At 50.5% G+C, this 20,663-nt stretch overlaps 1 protein-coding gene across 1 annotated transcript in view; it reads right to left on the bottom strand.

Annotated features, from left to right (window-relative positions):
* The window catches only part of Slc2a1 (solute carrier family 2 member 1), a 28,981-nt gene extending 11,408 nt beyond the window's left edge, over positions 1–17,573 (bottom strand). Inside the window, exons 1-2 of the mRNA XM_021159357.1 lie at positions 17,346–17,573; positions 5,852–5,947 (exon numbers count right to left, since the gene is read on the bottom strand). Coding sequence (XP_021015016.1) covers positions 5,852–5,947; positions 17,346–17,363 — 114 coding nt within the window. The 5' untranslated portion in view covers positions 17,364–17,573. The remainder of the gene's footprint in view (positions 1–5,851; positions 5,948–17,345) is intronic.
* Positions 17,574–20,663: the final 3,090 nt, after the last annotated feature.

The following is a 20,663-nucleotide window of genomic DNA, read 5'->3' as shown; positions in this document are numbered from 1 at the left end:
CCACATCTCAGACTGCTCTTTCCTTCTATTTGATCACCTTTCAGGGAATGCAGTTCCCCTCTGGGAAGTTCCCCTGGCCAGCACCCCTCCTCCATCAAAGTATGTCTACAGTGCCTGCGGTCACACTGGCTGCTGGCATCCTACTACTGAATACAGGACAGCCCATCACAATAAATACCAAAGGGCTGTCCAGTGCAAAGTACCCACGGTGCTAAGGTTGAAAAACATCCGTTAGGGCCAACTGCCACCTCTGCCCTACCGTGCCCGTCCATGTTTCTATTGCGGTCTTTGAACAGCTGACTAGAAGACACTATGATCAAGATCAGACTTCCAATGGTCTGATTTGAGTGTCACTGCTGCTGGGTGCAGGGAACAGGGGGGGCTTGCAATGACGGGCTGTGACGGCGTGAGGAATTGCGTAACTATTGTGTGGGAAGTTCTTGAGATAGATCTGTACATGACCGGACTTGACTCAGCTCTGAGCTCAGCACAGTGGGCCAGCAGTGCGGCAAGTGTGAGCAAGGGTCCAGGGGCAGAAGCAGGGGAAGAAAGAAAGGGGAGGGAGAGGGAAGGAGAGGGAGAGACAGGGAGGGGGGGAGAGACAGGGAGAGGGAAGGACAGGAGGGAGAGGGAGGGGAAGGAGGACAGTAAGAGGGAGAGAGAGGGGAAGAGGGGGAGGGAGAGAAAGAGAAAGAGAAAATCCACCCCCATTGCTCAGTGCCTGTCTCCCAGAGGCACAAGGAGGTTGAGCACAAAGCATACAACAGAACCAGACTCCCTGGATTTAAACTCCAGCTCTGCTCTGTGTTAGCTGTGTGTCCTTAGTGTAGTTTCGTCACATCTCTGTGCTTGTTTTTTACAAAATGGAGGTTATGGGGCCTACTTAGTGAGGTTATCATGAGAACAACTGAAGGACCACCTTTAAGGGACTTAGAATACTTACAGGAGAATATGAAGGCTGTAAGGGTTTGTGTGGTGGACAGCACTATGGCTGTTGGCATCCCCAGAGAGATAGGAGGCTGGTCTCAAGCTTAGAGTCAGCTCAGCCCCAGAGGTGCTAGGCTAGGGGTGGGAGGCAGGTTCTCAGCTGAGGTTATTTCTGTCACTGGCCAAGCCAGGTCACTTAGGGCAAGGCCACACTTCCTCTGCAGACCAGGCTCCTCCCTTGTCAAATAAGAAGGGCTGAGCTAACATCAGGCTCCTCCCAGCAGCCTCTGGGTTCCAGAGATGTCTCTTTCTCCGGGGTGCTTGGTCCTGCCCCTCATCAGCCCAGGGTCAGCCCAGGGTGGTATTCGGGTGTCACTGTCACCTGCTGCCTCCCAGTGGCCAGGCTCCCCTATTCCTCCCCTCCCACCCCAGCTCAGCCCTTCACTTGCCAGCCAACCTTGCTTTCCTTAGCCACGAAAGGAAGACAGTCTAGTCTCGTGTGCCAGGTTTACAAGGTGCAGGGAGAGGAGGTAATTTGAGGGCAGGTGCAATATAAACATTTAAGATAATATCATGATTAATTACCACTTCCGGCAGAAGCCTTTCAGGCCTGTTTTATGGCAAAGAACAAATTCCCAGTGAATGTCTTTTCACTGTGGGCAAAGCTACTTTGAGAGATGGGCCACCCAGCCTCACTCCCTCAGAGAAGTACTCAGAACAGACAAGAGTACCCAGTGTGGATAGACAGAGTCCACATCAGAGAGCCCCTTCCATGACACTTTTTGCCTGGGCATCTGACCTCCTTGCTGTGGGGTCACTCTCCCCCTCCAGGTATGAATGGGCTGCCAAATCCTCATATCTTTCTGCTGCTACCCTCCCCTAACCTCTGCTCTTTTCAAATCTGTGGGTTCGACCGGCTGGGGAACACAAATATTTGTAAGAGAACTGCATCTGTACTGACCATGGACAGACTGTTTTGTCTTTAATCCCTAAACAATGCAGCAAGTCCAGCAACTTCTGACCACAGGGCTTCCCTGGTCTCTGATGCAGGCGATGTGAGAAGACACAGTGTGAGGAGGGCTGTGCAGCGCTGTGCTACATTCCCTGTGAGGTCTTGACTGTCCAGATTTCAGTACACATGGGGGATGGGAGGGTCCTGAACCGACCCCTCACAGATTCCCACCCACTCTCCTCCTAAAGGTCTCCTTCACCATCCCCTCTAGATGGGGTGACCTTAGGAGACTGTGTTGAGTTTGCAGCCCTATCTCCTTGCTGCAGAGGGTGGGGTTTGACAGATGGGATGCTGGGCAAGTAAGTGCTTGTTGGAGAATTGAATGGCGCCTTCCTTGGGTAATGGGTCCACTCTGCACTATACTAGCTGAGCCACATATCTGTGTCCTACCCTTGCTACTTTCATCCTCTCCTCATGATAAATGGAAAAACCCAGCCAGGCTTGTGAGAAGTGTCTGCAAAGCACAGAAACGGGCAGACTAGCACCACTGCGTTTGGCTCAGGAATGTCACTCCATCATGGTCATTCTCAAGTCTGGCTCCTGAGAGGACATTTTGGATAGGTCTCTTATGAGTGTTGAGAGAATGGCTGCTCTCATACATGCAACTCACTGGCTTGCCTGTCCTCAGACACAGCGAGCAGCAGGTCTGGCCACCTTCACCCCAGCACTGGCCTCCCACCATTTCTTACTAGCTAGGAAGTCTCCACGGCAGACACACCCATTCCAGCTTTGCTTGCCTCCACCCCCTACCCCCCAGTCTCTCAGGCTCCTGCCCAACAGCTGCCTCCTAAGGGCTGCCTAACCTACCTCCTTAGGTTTCTCCTCTCCTCTACTGATACCTTACATGTTTCTAAAAGAAATCTGGAATAATAATAATAATAAAAATCCCAACACAAACAGCAACCTTAGGCAAGCCATCCAGCCATTAGGACTTCTCTCTTCTCTACCTACCGAGTCTACTCTCTCTCCCTTCCTCTCTTCAAACGAATGCAAGGAGGCGTCTTCACACACTGCACATCTAACGGGGTGAGCGGTCCAGTTTAGACTGAGTCTCTGCTCCTTTACTGCTGAGTGTGAGCCTATGACAAGCACTGCCCTTGGTACAAGGACACAGTGGAGAACAAGTCTGACAAAGACCCTCATCCTTCAAGACCTCAGATCTTCCCTCCACCTTGTGACATTGCTGTTTCTGGGTTCTATATTCTATACTGGTGCTTTGTGGTTTTTTTGTTTTGTTTTGTTTTGTTTTGTTTTGTTTTGTTTTGTTTTGTTTTGAGACAGGGTTTCTCTGTATAGCCCTGGCTGTCCTGGAACTCACTTTGTAGACCAGGCTGGCCTCGAACTCAGAAATCCGCCTGCCTCTGCCTCCCAAGTGCTGGGATTAAAGGCGTGTGCCACCACGCCCGGCTTATACTGGTGTTTTGGAAACAGGGTCTTATGTAGACCACACTGGTCTCAGACTTGCTATGAGGCCAAGGTCCTAGAACTCCGGAACCTCTTGTCTCCACTTCTTAAACCTCCACCGGGATTCTAGGTGTGTACCACCATGCCCTTCACTCCTGTTTGGTTTTAGATGTCAGCTTCTCTTCCTAGGGTCCTTTCCATCTGTCACTGGGGATGTCCAAGAGCTGACCTTTGCTCTCTTTACGTCACAGACCTTCCCCCGTGCCCACCTGTATAGCAGTGACCATCATTTACTTACTCTTCAGCCTGTGAACAAGAAACCACTCAGAGCCGCGAGCATCTCTGCACACCTCCAAAGGTGGCCAACAACCCGATTCCTGCCCACTTCACGCCTATAAACTAATTCCTCATACCTTACACCTACAGACAAACTAACTCCTGCCGCCTTGCACCTACTAGCTGCTCCCCTGAACCAGACATGTAAAAGCCATTTTTGAACCCTTTTCCCTCATGTCCCCATACTGAACTTAGACTAAATTATACTTATTTGTGTATGGGGGAGGTTACATGTGTATTCTGGCATGTATGTGGTGATCAGAGGAAAACTTGTAGGGATCTATCTATTCTTGTCTTCTGCCATGTGGGTCCTGGGGACTAAACTCAGGTTGTTAGGCTTGGTGGCAGGCACCTCAGACTCTGACCCATCTCTCCAGCAGGCAGCATTTGTTCTTATGACATTAGTCTGAGTGTCTGACCCCAGCTCACACTCTCAGATCCATCTACTCCAGGTGCATTAATATTTCCAAAGATGCAGATCTGACCAGACCTACCCTCCTCCACAGGCTCAAAGGTCCTCATGATACCCACCCCCTACCCCTACCTACCCATCTGGCTATGCCAGGACAAGCTGGGGGCTGGCTATGCTGTAGATCCAAGATGTTCATGCAAGGACTATAGCAGACCAGTTCTGGCTTGCTGTGAACTTCCAACTTCTTTTCTACCCCAGCCTACCTTCCAGACATGCCGCAATACTCATCCTTCTCAAAGGATGTGGCTCTCTGCAATCTGGGCATCTTACTGGCTCCCCTGCAGGCCCCCCTGCCCTGCCGTTAGAACATTAGCGTCTAATTAGCTGTCATTAGCTCACCATGACCACAGTTAGGACGGGGCCTGACCCACTGCTTGTGTCAGCTCCAGCTACCCTCAGAAACAGTTGAGGAGCTTGCTTGGCATCCCAAACCAGAACCTGGGTATCCAGGGACCCTCAATGTAGAGCAAGCTCATCTCCCTACTTCCTCCCATCTTGTCCTATAGACTTTACATCTGCAGATTCCCCAAAACAGCTGGCTGTAAAGGACACACCTTAGTGGTAGCTGTTCTGAGCACTTAGTAAAAACAAGGTTTGGGATTTGTTCCAAGCATGGGCTCACAGTTGCCATGTTAGATCCTGGAAAAATCCCATCAGGGCTGCTGCAGCTCAGCATGACTCAGCAGCCAAGCCTTCCTAGGGACTTGATGCTCCCCAGCATCGGGCGTGGCCCCTACAGCCAAGCTCCGCCTACTTGGAAGAAGCCCAGCTCTGATTCTAGTCTGGTTCCCTGGTCCCGAGAGGCACTCACACTCACTGTCTAGCCTCATCAGCCTGGGTAGTGAGCATGTCTGACAGGAGGGCTGACTACCTCCACTCCATGAGCCCTGTGAAAGTGGGAATTGTTAAAAGAGTGTGGGTCAGGAAAGGAAGGCAGCCTGAGGCTATGGAAACAAAGAGCTTGGCTGAGATGCCACCATTCACCAGTACATGACCTTGCCCACGGGTCATTTCATCAGCCTGAGTCTGTAAAATAGAACTCACCACCAACGTCATAAACACACGTAAGATGCCCAGTGTAAAGGAGGCACTGCGACAGCCTCCAGGTCTGTCCCTCACCTGTGTTCCTCTTCTCTCAGAACAAGGAGGTGAATGCCACAGTCGCTTCCGGTCTAAACACCCAGAGAAAGCACAGTGGGGGCAGATCTGAGGTTTGCAATGGGGAGAAGGAAGCCAGGCCTCGAGCTCCTGCAGCACCTCAGGGTGAGATGCCATGTTTACTTAAATTGACCTGGGATCTCCAGGGACAGGAAGCCGTTACAGTCTGGAACTGGACTATGCTGTAAGTGGCTGGCGTGTGAGAACATAAAAACTGCACGACAGGGTGGCACTGGGGAAGGCTCCTCTTCTCTGACCATTTCCCCCACTGCCTGCCCACTTGCCTAGCAACAGATGTGGAGCTCTCAGGAGCCCCAAATACTATATAAATGAAATCCCACTATAGTGATCAGTATAAATGTCTGTGCTGCTTGGGAAACAGTCAAGATAGCCTACCACAGTAGCACCATCCTATGGCCCTGGGATTCTAGAATTCCAGCTGGGAGGGAAGATGGTCAGTTGATGTCAGTGATGGACACTGAGGTGGCACCATGAGTGTGTGTGGGTGATGGTATATATGGGGAGTGGCATAGCACACTTACCTTCTGGGGGGCGTTGATGACACCAGTGTTATAGCCAAACTGCAGTGATCCGAGCACTGCTCCTCCCACAGCCAACATGAGGCGGCCAGTCACCTTCTGCAGGAAGAAACCACAGGGTTACAGGCATGTCTGGGCCCAGAGTACTACAGAGCAAAGTCAATGCTGGCAGGTTCCCATGTTCAGATACGCCTCGCCTGACTCCTGGCAACACACTTGTCCTTCTCCCAGGAAACCTGGCTACTTCCTGGCCTCAGGTGCCCAAACCTGCCCAGCTGACTTCTAGACTTCTCTGAGGAGAGAGAGAGCAATCAGGTTTTTCTTTATGCAGTTAGAGAGGCTTTGGCTTTCCAAGGTCTCACTCCCCAGGTAGGAGTGATACTTACATTTCAGGTAGCCCCTCCCACGTTGCGGGAAGATGAGGAACCAACCTGCCCTCCCTCACCAGGAAGGCCAAACTGAATGAAAGGGACAGTGCAGATGGGGAAGAAAGGCTCTGGATTCAAAGCCAAGGGCAATGGCCCAAGTCTAGCCAATAGGAACTCTAGCAGGCTAGCTGGGTCTCCCTGCCCCACTGCCTCCCTACCCTCCATGTGCCTATCTGCAAAATGGGAACAGTCACATTGTTCAGCACTGGAGACATGACCCTGCCCTTCTCTAGCCTTCCTACCCTTCACTACGGAGAAAACAAAAGTTCTTGAGAGCTCAGAGCAAGAATCAAAGTTCCAATCTACTCAGGGGTCTGCAGCAGCATCAGGATCAGAACACACGGCCCTGGAGTCCTAATAAAGTGCTCCTCACACCAACGCCCCCACCCCTACCCCCTGCAAACCATGAGCTTTCATTTCAGGGTGAATTGTACCAGATAATAGAAATACGATTCAAAAAGTACATGACCCGAAGTGACTAAGGGTTGAAGGCAGCAGGAAGGGATGAGGTCAGCAGGTGAAAGGGCCTGTTTACACAGAGGTGGAAGGCCAGTGAGGTGTCCACCCGAATAGACAAAGTTAGGGACTCTCCAGCTCTTCAAATGAAGAAGCCAAGAAATGTAACTTGAGGCAGGCCCTTAACTGGCTGTGGGAAAAGAGAGCTGAGGAATCATGCCAAAACTAATGAAATAAGACCAGCATCTATGGATGCAGAACACCTGCATGGCGCTGGGCTGGGATATTTGGGTCCAAGAGGGAAGCATAAGATCAGGAGCCCTGTGAGACTATCTAGGATAGTGTGGGATAGTTTTAGCTGGGTTTCAGCCTTGTGTGAGTGTCTGGGCCTGTCTCCCCACAGTACCCAGAAGCAGCCCTGACTTCTAGATGGTTAGACAGAGCTGGGCGTAGCCCTTAAGCAGACTTGTTCCTAGGTCTTCTCATTTTCCAGAAGCCTGAAAGACAAGGATTGCCAAAGCTATAGTTCTCACATGAAACTCTGAGAAAGAGGAAGGCCTGTGTCTGCTCCAGTGGACACAGCTCAGAATGCTGGAGCCTGCCTTCTAATGGTCTGCCTGTCTGTTTCTCCTTGACTGACCTTGCAAAGTCATCCTTTACTGTGCCACTTCCCTCCAACTCCCATCCTCTGTGAACTCAATCAAAAGGCACGGCCTCTCAAATCTCCTGTCTCCCAGCTCTCTAGGGAGCCTCCAGTCCCAGGGCTGCGGGGTGAGTGGGCAGGGAGCACATGACAAGCTTCTGGGGAGCCACAGCCAAACCAAGGGTCATCAGGTGACCAGTGGGACTTATGAGGCTGTGGTAAACATCAGTGACGGGGCTCAATGGTGACAGCTGAGCCCCATCATATGCTGGGCTATCTGCTGAGTAACATGCTCAGGGTTGCTCAGGTGTAATACTTAGGGCATGCAAATATGCATTTTTCTAGTATACATTAGAATAAAAATGATATTAGCACATACCTATGGTTTAGTGAGCTGTGGCATAGCGGTATAATGGAATATATAAAGGATACATCTGGATGGATTGGTTTGGGACATTCTCCAAGTTACAAGGACAAGTTTAAAGCAAGCTTGATCAGTATTCATATCGAATGCCACCTTTGATATAAAAATTGGAGGGGAGAATATGAAGAACGACTTAAAAGCACGTACAAAAAGAACAATGAAGGTTGGCTACGGCGGCCCACACGTCAATCCCAACAGCTGAGAAGCAGAGGCAAGCAGATTTGAGTTCAAGACCAGCTTGGTCTAGGTAATAATGAACACTGAGGGTCCTGGGTGGCCAGCAAGAGGCAAGATAAAAAGGAGCCTTCAGTTTAGACCCTTTTGTGGGTTCTTGAATTCTGAACTCAGTACTCACCCACAATGAATTTTTATAAACCAATGATTTCATATTGCTTACAACAAGGCAATTTAATAAAAAAAATGGTAAGAGAAAAATAATATAGACTTGTCAAAAACTTATGCTGGTACAGCATGGGTAGAGGAGGGAGGGAGGAGGTGGGTGCTGTGTCGGCAGACCCTGTTTCACATGGAGCCACCTAGGCCCACGTCTTCTATAAGGCCCTGTTCAATTGGCAGGTCAAGATCCAACTTTATTGGAGAAGACCTGCCTAATGTCAAGGAGACAGCAAGTAGTCAAGTGAGCGCGGGTTGGGGAGGCAGAGCCAGTGACCGCCCACAGTGTGTGGACTTCAATAGAGGTGCTTGGGGAACTAAGGAAGCCGTGGAGGGATCGCCTTGGGGGCCAATCAAAATTCAACTCCCAGTAGGTGACTTTGAAATCAGCTCAAAGGACAAGTACACAGTCTGCCAACTGGGAAAGTAGTGGCAAGACAACATTCCAGGTAGACAGAACAGTCTGTGCAGTGGTGGACATAGGGTGGCTGATACAGCCAGGTTAAGAAAACGAGGCTCAGTCAGACTCAGTATAGCTGCAGGGGCGGAACAGAGCTCCTGCCCCTTGGTAGACACACAGCTGAGATCTGTCACCTGCCCCAGCCCTCTCCCCAGCCCACAGTACCCCATTTACCACACTTGATCACTGCTGACTTAGACTTATGGGGAATAAGTCCACCAGTTCCCTTTACCTTGTTGTTAGGGCCCGAGGGGGCAACCCTACCTCTGAGGAAATAGGGACAGCTCACTGTCCAGTTCCATGTTAGTGTCCATATTGGGCCTGGGAAATCTCAATCAACAAGTGTTTGCTGACTGAGGTCAGGACAGGAAGCCACCCTCAACTGGGCCACCACTGTCCATCTGCTGCCATTAGCCTGCAGATGAGATTGAAATCCATGAACTCAACATGTGGTATTCTTACCAGGCTGAAGTGCATGTGGTGATATAGAAGGGATGCAAACTTCACTTTGAGAATGCTGGTGGTAACATCTCACGGTCTTCCAAGCCCTTCCCTCAATGTGTTCTCTACAGCCTATAGCTTAATCTGCCATCGACTGGGAACTCTGAGAAAGAGATATGGCTTTGCTGTCTCTGCAGCAGAATAATGCCCAGGGAGAACACGGGCAAAGACCCAACTCCCAACTTACTGTTTGGATAAAACTCGTTCCACACGTTTTGTCAGAACCCTAATGCTGGAACATAAGCGCTGAGAAGTGGAAGTGGCTGATCCCCTCCCCAAGCCCTCTGTGGCACATCCACGGGGATGCAGAAGACCTGAGTCAGGTGTAGCGTTCAATACTCTTAGGTGCACCCTGGGCTCTCAGTTCACCGGAACACCTGAGCTCAGGCCTTAGCATACAGGAGGGTCTTCCATGTGCCCCTCCCCCACCTCGGTAAGAAACCTGAGTAACCAGTGGCCTGGTGAAGTGTTAAGTGGGGAACCTTCCTTTCCATTATCTGAAAGGATAGATAGCCCAGGCCACAGGCCAGTGTGTAGCCTGTCTTTTAACCCCACCAGTCTGGCCTGGCCTGCAGCAGGCTCTCAGTCAATATTGGCAGAGGGCGAGAGGGCATGTGACACCACCACTAGGAGGCAGAGACGGGGTATTATGCTTTGTGGGAGGAGAGTCCCAACTCAGATGTCACTGAGTCTACTGCTTCCTCTAGTCTTCAGGTGTGCTGCAACATGACCCACTCTGCTTTTTAGCCCTAGGAGGCAGGGAGGATGTTCAGTCCCCTTTACACGCTTGTTTATTAGACATTTCTTTTCTAAGAATACATTTGAATGAAGTTCTGGGTATTTAAAAAAAATCCAGAGCTATTTCAGACCCATGTGCCATCTTCACTGGATAAAGAACGACAGTGAGGTTGAAGAACAGGGAGCTGATTTCCTCCGTAAACCTAAGGGTAGGTAGGACCTGAGTTTCTCTGGCCTCCTAGATGGCTGTTTGACTCCTTCAAGCCTCCCAAATCTTACAGTGATGGTCTAATCTGGGAACACCAACACTGACCTTCATGTGACCTTAGGCCCTGATTCCTCTTCAATTTCCTTAAAGCCTTCTAGTGATGTTCAGATTTGCATGACTGACTCCTGGGCACTCTGTCTCTAAGGGGGGAGGAGTGGGAACGGGGCACTTATCAGAAGCACCAGTGAGGTACCAGGCACCCTGCCAGGGGCTGCTCACATCCTGATTTAACTACCATGAACACTCTCTACTCCACACTCTAGAAGAGATTGCTCCTGCTCTAGAGAATGGAAGGTTCAAAGGGAAAGGCGCCTACCCTGGAGTTCTTGGACTTCTCTGAAGCTCCAAATAGGGTGTGGGGAGGTGAGTGGGAAGGGGAGGGCCTCTGGTACCATAGGCTCTGCCCTTCCTGGTCATGTTCTCTCCTCTACTTCCCTGTACTGGTTCCTGAAGGAAGCAAGATTTCTACCTGGTGCTTTCTATGTAGGTCAAATTCCACTCCAGCAATTCTCTAAGCCTTGTCAATTCCGAACCAGCAGCCGTAGTCTGGGGACCTTTTGGCCCTTTTTACTGGGTTTTATTCTAAGCCAAGGGTGGCTGACAATCACCCCTGGCTAGGCTAACAGACGAGGTCCCACCTACCAGCTAGGAGTGGGCTTTACATTGCTAAAGGATGGGGTTGAGGGAGGGGGATATATGAAAGCTACATTAAATTAGAACTTCCATGACCATTAACAAAATCCTGCTTTTGTGCTACAGTGGCTCAGCTGTAGTTGAGACAAGCTAAGACACACAGATCTTGCCACAAAACCAACAATATTTACTATCCTGTCCTTTATAGAAAATTTGTCTGCCTGAAACATAACTCCTTGCGCTGCTGGATGCAAAGTCAATACCTGAACTGTGCCGGATTCTCAAAGCCTTTCAGGTAAAATTCACACCACCCTCCTTAAGCAGCTGAAAAGGGTATTCTACACATGGTGGGCAAACAGCTACCTCCTTAGCCTGTACGAGTGGACCCAGGAGGATAAAGGGACCCCAAAGAAACAGACGCCTCTATGGTATACTCGGTAGTATGTTGGCACCAATTCAGCAGAGATAAAATTAATATAAGGGCATAGACAAATGTCACTGTCACTCTTAGTAAGTTTAAGCTTCATCTCTTCCACTTTGGTGAGTTTATGAAAATCCTTTCTTTACATCTTCCATTCTCTTTGAGGTTTTCCTAAGGCACTGCTGAATGAAGATTGTGTTTGAACATGCTCCCAGAACTACCTGAGTGAATGCAGATTTTGTTATTAACTGAAGCAAATTCCTGCCTGTGTGACTTGATATGTTCGTTGGCAGCCAGGGCAGAAATGAATATATGTAATGCGTCCAGTGGCCAGTAGTGCTCTTTAAAAAGGTACAGGGTCCCTTTCTCAAACACAGCAAAACACGTCTGCAATGGAATAGTATGCAGTTGTTGGAAAGAATGCAAAACATCTGTACGTGCTGGAAATAAAGCCCTGGGGTGGCTCATTAGAAAGAGATAAACCAAAAACAAAAGCCCCAGGCGTAATTATATTGTATTTGAAAAAGAGTTCACGACCCAAAGTTCCCTGAGTTGCTGGAGGTAAAGGCAATGCCCTGACTGCGCAGGACACTGAGTACTTACTTTGGGTTGGTGAATGGGACTGGCTGCGTTACACCAAAGTGTGAGCCATTAAACCAATATTGCACTCGGGCACACATCTATACACAAAAGGGGTCCCGGGAGCAAGCACTAACCGTGACAGCAGGAGACAGATGAATTTGTTCTTCTACTTTTATGCTTCTCCTTGGTTTGCTCCATTACTTCTGTGATTTTTAAAATCCAATTTTATTTTTCATTCCCATCTGGGAATTTTACTGGACATAACCCCAGGGCCTGGCGAGCCCACCACACTGCCTTCAGAAGTGTTGGGGAGAATGGCAATTCCAGTGCGGCACTCTAGATGAAGGTTTAACTTAGCTGGGAGACATGGCTCCCAGATTAGTGAACAGGTCTGCTTTTACAAGTAAAAGTTTAGAGGAGTGGGGAAAAAAATGATATTATGGTAGGGTAACCTCCCTGGTCATGTAAGACATTCTTCCAGGGATTAGGTGATGGGGACAAGGACAGGGCCAACAGACTAACCCACACATGAGGCAGTGAGAGGCAACTGCCAGTGGGCATGATATGCTAATAGCTCTGCAGTACAGAGGTCCTGGATACTCTGGCTGTTGGGGATAAAGGTAGTGCTGAGACCAGAGGCCAAGTGTCTGGGTGAGGATGAAGATGGCACTATGGCCACACAGTACAGTGCCAACACAAGGATGCAGCTCACAACACTGATGGCAAAGCTAGCTAAACAGGCTACTAAGGCCCATACTAAGGCCAGTGCCCAGCTGAAGGAAAATATTTCAGCAGCTAACACTACTATCCAGAGAGCTGATGCTGAGGATGCCACACCATACTAGCCATGTGACTGATATGGCCACCATTGGCAGCACCCAAGGCTGTGGTGTGGACCATGGGTATGGGGTGGGATGCTGAAGACTTACTCTGGCACACTTGGGGGCCACCTGGAGTCACCATGGCTCAAGCCATGGCTCAAGCTGGGGGAAAGCCACAGCTTGATGCTCAAGGAAAGCTAAGAGGCACTGTTTCCTTCATCCCTTTAGCTGGGTTCCTCATCTTTCCTTCAGCAGCATGCCTCACAAACACCTGAACTCCTGACACCTGCTGCTGTGAAAACAGGCCAGAGAGCTAACAGCCCTCAAACTTTGGTATAGAGAATCTACAAAAGTGAGCAGAGGCTGGGGACATGACAAGGTAAGAAAGCAGTTTCAGGGGCTGGTGCAGTGGCTCAGCGGGTAAGAGCACTGACTGCTCTTCTGAAGGTCCTGAGTTCAAATCCTAGCAACCACATGGTGGCTCACAACCCTCTGTAATGAGATCTGATGTCCTCTTCTGGAGTGTCTGAAGACAGCTACAGTGTACTTACATATAATAATAAATAAATAAATAAATAAATAAATAAATAAATAAATCTTTAAAAAAGAAAAAGAAAGCAGTTTCAGAGTAGACCTTCCCTGGACACTCCCAATTTCAAGACAGGGGACATGAGCTGTGGATTAAGCAATTTGGACAAATGTTCTGAGCAGTAAACTCAACTAGATAGTCAACACCTTCATCATCTGGGGTCTGGCAGGAATGCTCTGCCTTTTCTGGATGTCAAAGCCTTGGGGGAAGCGAAGGCCAGGCTGGAGGCCCAGTAGCCCCTGGCTCAGCTACTGCAAATCTCAGTGTTTCTGCATAAGCTACTGTGCCAGGCTTGGTGACTGAGTGACACAGCCTCGGGCTCCCCTCCACTCCTCCCTGGGAGGGAGGTAACAATTGGAGATTTGTTTTGGGCTAGGCCAGCCTGGACACAACCTCTCTCAGCCATTGAGTCCCGCCAGGAGCTTTCCTGGCCTCTGCTATCCTGGGACAGTGGTTGCTAGACTGAATGGCTTTGTCACCTCTGTACCCAGGAGAGAGGTGAGGGGTGAGGCTGCAGGCCCCAAGCCAATGTTGCACACTTTCCCCTTTGTTCCAGGCCTCCTAGCTCCGCCAGTGGGGGTGGGGGATGTTGATGTTTGTTCCCTTGGTGCTGGAGCAGATCTCTAGGCACTGATGCCCTGTATACAGGAGGTACCCAGTAAAGCTGCACTCCCTGAAGTCACAAGCTGATTAGAGGGGGATTTGGGGCTGACCCAGCCAGGAGGAAGGTAAGGTAGAACCCAAGGGTGGCTTGACACTAGATAAGAATCATCTTGGGGTTGTTTACATTGCCTACACATCTCAGCTGAGAGGAGAAGGGGGTCAAGGGGGTCTTTTCACTTATGATAGCCCCCACCCTGATGGAGAGCAAGAGGACACAGTCTTAACCACAATTACCAAAGAAAGAAGCTGAAGCTCCCAGGAAATCCACTTCCCTTCACAGAAGCTTCCTCACGTGTGCGCGCAGCCCTGAGTCCCACTGTACCCAGAAATGGCTTGGCAGTCCTGAAGTCTGGGGACTTCTGCCCACTTGGGATGGGTGGAAGATGGTACAGAATGCAGGATAAGAGAGGGGAACTCCGTCAACACATCAAAGTGCCTCAAATCTTGGCTCTGACTGGCCTCAGTCTCCTCCTCTGTAAAAGGGAGTGTGACTAACCCATGGCCAGGTCTCTTCTTCAGTTGCCTTTATCTTCACACTACCTGCAAAGGTTGGCTGCGTGTTTGGGGGGAGACGCAGCACATAAACTTGATAAAATTACTTTCCTCTGAACTTTAAGGTCATCATAGCAGGAAACTCCCATTTCTCCCACAGTGCAGTTGTTAAGGCCTCACATATTAGACAAAGGCTGAGCTGTACATGCCCTCAGCACCATGTGGTGCTTTCCTAACTACCTGAGTGGCCATCAGAAACTGAAACAGAAGCCCAAGGTAGGACAGGCAGCCACACTGGCTGGCTTAGCTCTGGCTCTGGCACCCTGCCCATCCCTCAATGTTCTTTCTCCACACCAGATTCCTGACCTGGGAGAGCTTTAATGACTTCCCTAAGTAACACTCACAGTTCAGCATCCTGACCTCCAAAAGCACTTGCTGCTCAGAGGTAGCTTTCGGCGGAGGTTGAAGGTTGCTGACATTTATTCAGGGCCCAGTGAGGCATGGGAAGTCAAGGAAACATTTGGGACATCTAATAGGGACTGACAGACACACTTTGGGTCTATTCTCTCCAAATTCTTTCTTTCTTTCTTTCTTTCTTTCTTTCTTTCTTTCTTTCTTTCTTTCTTTCTTTCTATCTATCTACTTACTATAGTAAGACAGGATCTTATTATGGCATAGCTACTAGCCTGGAACTCACTATATAAACAAGGCCAGCCTCAAACTTAAGAGATCTATCTGCTAGCATGCCTGCCTTCACTTACTTACTTGTGTAGAATGGGGAGAGACACATGCTAGTATGCACATGGTGGTCAGAGGACAACTTGCAGGAATCAGTTCTCACCTTCTACCTAGTGAGTCCCAGGAATGAACAAAGATCTTCATGCATGGCTGTCAAGTGCCTTTACCCATTCAGCCATCTCTCTAGGCTTTTCCGGACTAAATTCCTACCGTCTAATAATTAGGACTGCTGTCATTCTGCAGATGAAGCAACTCAGCTAAGTGAAAATTCAAAACCTCACTGTGAATCTCAGATACTTATGATCTTCTACTACCGTATCCTGAAGAACCCTGTGATTTTTAAGTAGTTTTATGTTGCGTGCAGAGGTTGAGCCTAGCCAGGACGGCCAGGAGGAGGTGAGCCCCTGCTAGCCAGGAGCTTCCACCTGCCCCTCCCTATTTTCATTACTAAGCTCATTACTACAGAGTACACCAGAGGCTTGCCAGACCTCTAAACAGCTCTCCAGGACTCCGTTTTAATATACAACACAAAAGGTTGTGGCCTTGATTAGGAAATCAGCCACCTCCAAAGAAAGGGAAGGACTTTTCCCAAGAATGTACACAAGATAACTAAAATGTGCCTAAACTAGGTATAGTGGCACCATGCCTTCAATCCCAGCATTCAGGAGGCAGAGGCAGGCGGATCTGAGTCTGAAGTCAGTCTGGTCTACAGAGCCAGTCCCAGGACAGCCAGAGCTACACAGAGAAACCCTGTCTCAGGAGGGGGAATTCTATTGTTGAAAATAACAGTGCGAGTGCATGAATTCATCGCTATAGATATAAGCTGTGGGGAAGGAGGGATTGATCTATAGATGGAGCCAGCAGGGAAAGTCTGGGAAGCTCAGCAGAGTAAGCGCACCCATCCACCTGCCTGCGGTGGCATTTACTCTCCCTGCTGCTCACAATTTAGGAAACACTAGTGAGACCAGCCCAGACCTTAGGAACTGTGTGACTTTAGGAAACTTACTTCCCTTTAGTGTGTTCCTGGTAAGGAAGCACAGGACGACATGGAAAAAGCAGTTTAGCCATGAGCCAGGTGATCAAAGAGTGTCGATTTTTTACCCTCTTCTCTACTCAGAATATTCACCTTATCAGCTCAAAAAATAAATATCAAGCGGAGTGTGGTGGTACCCAGCCTTACAGCCTTCGCGAAGCAGAGACAGGACAGGCGGATCTCTGTGAGTATGAGGCCAGCCTGGTCTACATATGAACTCTAGGGCAGACAGGGCTGGGGGATGAGGTCTCCGAAACAAAAGCAAAATCCATGGAATCTGAAAGACGGGAGATTAACCTAGGTCTGAGAGAAAAGTTCGGAGAAACCAAAGTTCGGAGTTTAAGTGGCATCTGAGAGACTCCCGGGCCTCAGGTTTTGTTTTGTTTTGTTTTGTCTTTTTACTTAGTTACATTCTATCTCTATCACTGTGGCCCTGCAGAGACTGTCAGTACGACCATCCGGAGTCAACTGGAGCTTCCTTTCCTGAGTCCCACCAAAACACCCCCACTGCTCAGTAAAGGCAGCCAGGGATTTAACACATGCCCGCACTGTTCTTAACTTTAAACAGGTAAGGGGACGGAGGGGGGCATGAAAGTGCGCATCCTTGAGCCTTCCTACATACTAAGACGGGAAAATCCTATTTTATTTTAATTTAAAAGGGACTAGAACTAACTCTACACAAAGCAAAGGCGGGACAAGAAAGAAACAATGTCGCACATCCAGGAGGGGTTCCGTAAATCCGGCCCATACAGGGCAAGCTTGATCACAGGTGAAGAGATCGTATCCAGTCAGTAGCTGGCCCCGGGGAAAGGCCCCACATCCCTGGAGGACTGCGCATCGTGAGGTCCTCAGAGCTCGTCAGCCCCCGACCCTGGCCTGGAGGAAGTGCCTTCTCCTCCTGGCCACCCCCAAGGCCCGGGTTCCGGGCGCGGCGCGGGCTCCAGGCGGGTCCCGCCTCCTCCGCTCCTAGCCGGGGCCTGGCCGGGGGCTCGGCTCTTTTAGCCAATGGGCGCCGCGCTCCGGCCCCCTCCCCCGCGCGGGAGGAGCCGCCGAGGTCGTGCGCGACGTGCGGCGCCTGGGCCCCTGATCCGCGGCCCCCGCCCCGACCGCGTGAAGCGCGCGGCGGCTGCGTGAGGAAGCGGGGACTCGGACAGGCGCCCGGGCCCACGCTCGGCAGCACATCCCTGCCCGGGGCTCCCAGCCCCGTTACTCACCTTGCTGCTGGGATCCATGGCCGCGCTGCGCTCGAAGCTCTAGCTGTGCCGGCTGCGAGACGGAGAACGGACGCGCTCTAACTATGCGTCTCCCGCCAGATCTCCACGCCCTGACGCACTTAAGACCCCGTAGCTTAGATCGGCACTCCACAAGCAAGCCTCTGCTCTTGGGGGAGAGCGCGCGGAGCTGCCTTTTTATAGGACCGCCGCCATTGGTCCTGGGGTGTAGGTGGGCCAGGAGGGGGCGGGGCCTGGGGAGCACGTCCGGGGCGGGACTCCGAGGGAGGTGGGGAGGGACAGAGGGCTCCTGACCGCAGTCTAGCTCTGGATGCTAGAACCTGCAGTCCCAGGGTGTGCGGGGCACCCGTTGGGGGCGCTCGCTGTGTGGCTCTGAGCTGGTTTGCACACCTCTCTGAGTCTCAGTGGCCACTAGCAAAATGGTAGCGCTTGGTGCGGGGCTGTAAGCCAGCGCTAGGACTCTGGCTTCCTAAGTTGCGGGATAACTTTGGTAGACTAGTCATAATAATAGTACAACCTCCTGGGTTATTAGGAAGATTAAACGAGTTAGTATTTGGATGGTGTTTACAACCGCGTGTGTTCTGTGTAAAGTGGCATTAAGTTCATTAGAGAGACCACGGGAGGTCTGGCTCCGAAGCTGAATTCTCTCTCCTTGTTCTGTGTTCCTGTGCCCAAGGCCAAGCTCTTCTTTTGCTCCTAGACACCATGCCCACCACTTCTCTAAGCTGTAAAACCACCGCCTCCCTCCATTTCTGACTTTATGGTGACACCTAAGTGTGAAGACCAGAGAGGCTGGGTGTCTAAATGGTTAAGGACACAGAACACCTTGGCATTGAACCAGCTCACCTATAAACCGCCTCTAGCTGGTCCTGGGCAAGCTCCCAGCCAATGATCAGCGGGTTTCTCCTGGATAAAATTAGATTTGTTATCAAACCCTGGGCTATGAGAATTACAGGTGAGCTCCTGGAGTGGTGAGTAGGACAGTCGATAGCCTCTGTGGTCCCTCCAGTCCATGTCCCATCTAGGTTCACCTGAAGGAGGGATCTGGGAATCTGTTAGAGACAGGAAGCTAAGCTGTGTGCCAGGTGTTGGCCTAGGAGGACACCCTAATTGAGCATGGATCCCTGAAAAGTAAAGCATGTGGAACTGGTGAGTCTGGGGTGCCCCTTCCTCCCCTTCCCTGATCACCACCTTGCCCCGTTTCTTCTGCTGACTGCAAGACCTGTCTCCTCTGCTCTTGCTTTCTCCAACCCTGGACCTGTTTCTTTCCTTCAATACATATGATGCCAGGGCTGGAACAAGGCCCAAGCCTGGTCACCCAGGCCCTTTCCTAGGGTACCAGTTCACAAATTCAGTCACCCCCATTATAGAACTGCATGCCTATATCTCAGTCAACAAGTCACCAATCGGCCATCTTTTTTCTCCTCTATGACGGTCCAGTGCTAGTCAGTGTCCCTAGGACAGAAGCATGAGAGCCTGTTGCTAGCTTCAGGGAGTCCCCAAGCTGGAGGGACAGGGAGAGGGGCAGTGTAAACCATATCAAGGATGAATACAGGGTAAGTCTCCAGAGAGAAGTGTGTGTGTGTGTTGTGTGTGTGTGTAGCTCTTTAGGAAGGGGGAGGTGATGCAGAGCAGGGTTTGGAATCATGAAGGCCATTCTTGACAGAAGATCAGGTACAAAGGTGGCAGACAGAATGATTCAAAAGGACGGAGAATCTTTTGATAGGCCCTGAACCACAAGCTTCGGATGCTGGAGTCCCAGCTCTGAAGTTTACTTGCCAAACATCTGCATGCATCTCTTCTCTAAAATGGGTCTAATAGTCTCCTCCTGATTTGAATAAGGGTTTCTCAAAGTAATTGCACTAATACTTCTGGTTGTGCTTTGTTTTGTTGAGACAGGGTTTCACTATAGAGCCCTGGCTGCCCTGGAACTCATTATGTAGACCAGGATGGCTTCAGATTCACAGAGATCCACTCTCCTACCAAATGCTGGGATTAAAGGCTTGTGCTACCAGACTCTGCACTAATTGTTGGTGTCAGCATTTCAGCCCAGTCCCATGGTACCATGGCACCATGGAAAAAGCAGAGTAGCCAGGAAAACAGCGTTACTTTTCCCCCGGTTTCCCTATACCTGCCCAGACACAGATCCCATTGTCTGCTTGGAATTCCACGTCTCTGTCCTCTCTCTATAAATGTTTTATAGCCCCGGAGGCAACTGTTTAGAGGCAAATTTACCAGGAGCTATGGACACTAGATCAGAGGTTAGATTCTTAGGTGGACTATTATCTTGGAGACTGAGTCCTTGGAAACAGAATTTAACCCTGTAGAGAACACCAAAGAAAGCCCACGAGATACAAAGCCTTAGTTAGGATAGTGTGCCACTGAGAGAGGGATGGTGGACAGAAGCCCGAAGAATTGGCTTCTTGTAGTTATTGGCTCCTAGAAACTGGGGAGCAGGGGGGGGGGCGCCGGGCCGGGGGGGGGTGGCAGGGGGAGAGGTTGAAGAGGTAGTTATAAAAACCCTGGATGCCATCCATCTAAGTAGAGACCAGAGCTTTCATTACTGGATGAGCAGTGGGGCGCCATAGAAGGTTTCAGAGAAAAAGAACCTGGTGACAAACCTGCATACCCAAACCCGCCCCTACCTGAGGCTTCTAAAGGGGAGGGGGTGGGGGTCTCACAGCGACCACCCAGACCTGGTGAGACTTGCTAGTCTGTTCCTACACTGGCAGTTTTGTTCCCTGGAGGTGACTTCAGCCCTTAAAGGAACCAGCTCTTCCTGGGTTGCGTTCAAGCTGCGCCAGCCCCTACCAGTCTGGAAGAAAAAGTGCTCGCAGGACTTAACGGGGAGGGGCCAGGTGCACAGGATGACTCCGGCGAGTGCCTGCCTGATGCGTGTCAGACAGCACGCCTGTGGACCCAGGGCCTTAGAAATGGGCGGTGCTTTGCGGGCGGGTCCTAGCCGCTACGCGGAGTAAGAGTGAGTAAGACAGCCCGGAAAAGGCTCTCTTGCCTTTAAAGGCAAGTGTTCCTGGTAGGGCGAAAAGGCTTTGCTGAATCAGTGGCAGCTGATGTAAGGGGCGCAGGCAGGGGCTGAGAGGGGGAGCCCTTAATCCGAAGGCTGTTTTGCAACTCAAATCCTCCCGCGAGGAAAGAAAACACGGTATCTGGACTCAAGGAGGGCATGCTGGGCCAGGCAGGACAGTTCTCTGTGTTTTTGTATTTCATTCTGATTTGCACACCTGCTCCAACCACCTTACTCCCAGCTCATCGGTGTCCCTTTCTGATCATTTTGGGTGT

Source organism: Mus caroli, chromosome 4 (assembly GCF_900094665.2).
Source record: "Mus caroli chromosome 4, CAROLI_EIJ_v1.1, whole genome shotgun sequence".
NCBI lineage: Eukaryota > Metazoa > Chordata > Mammalia > Rodentia > Muridae > Mus > Mus caroli.
The sequence above is the reverse complement of the archived record's forward strand: the minus strand, read 5'-3'. Positions and strand labels throughout refer to the sequence as shown.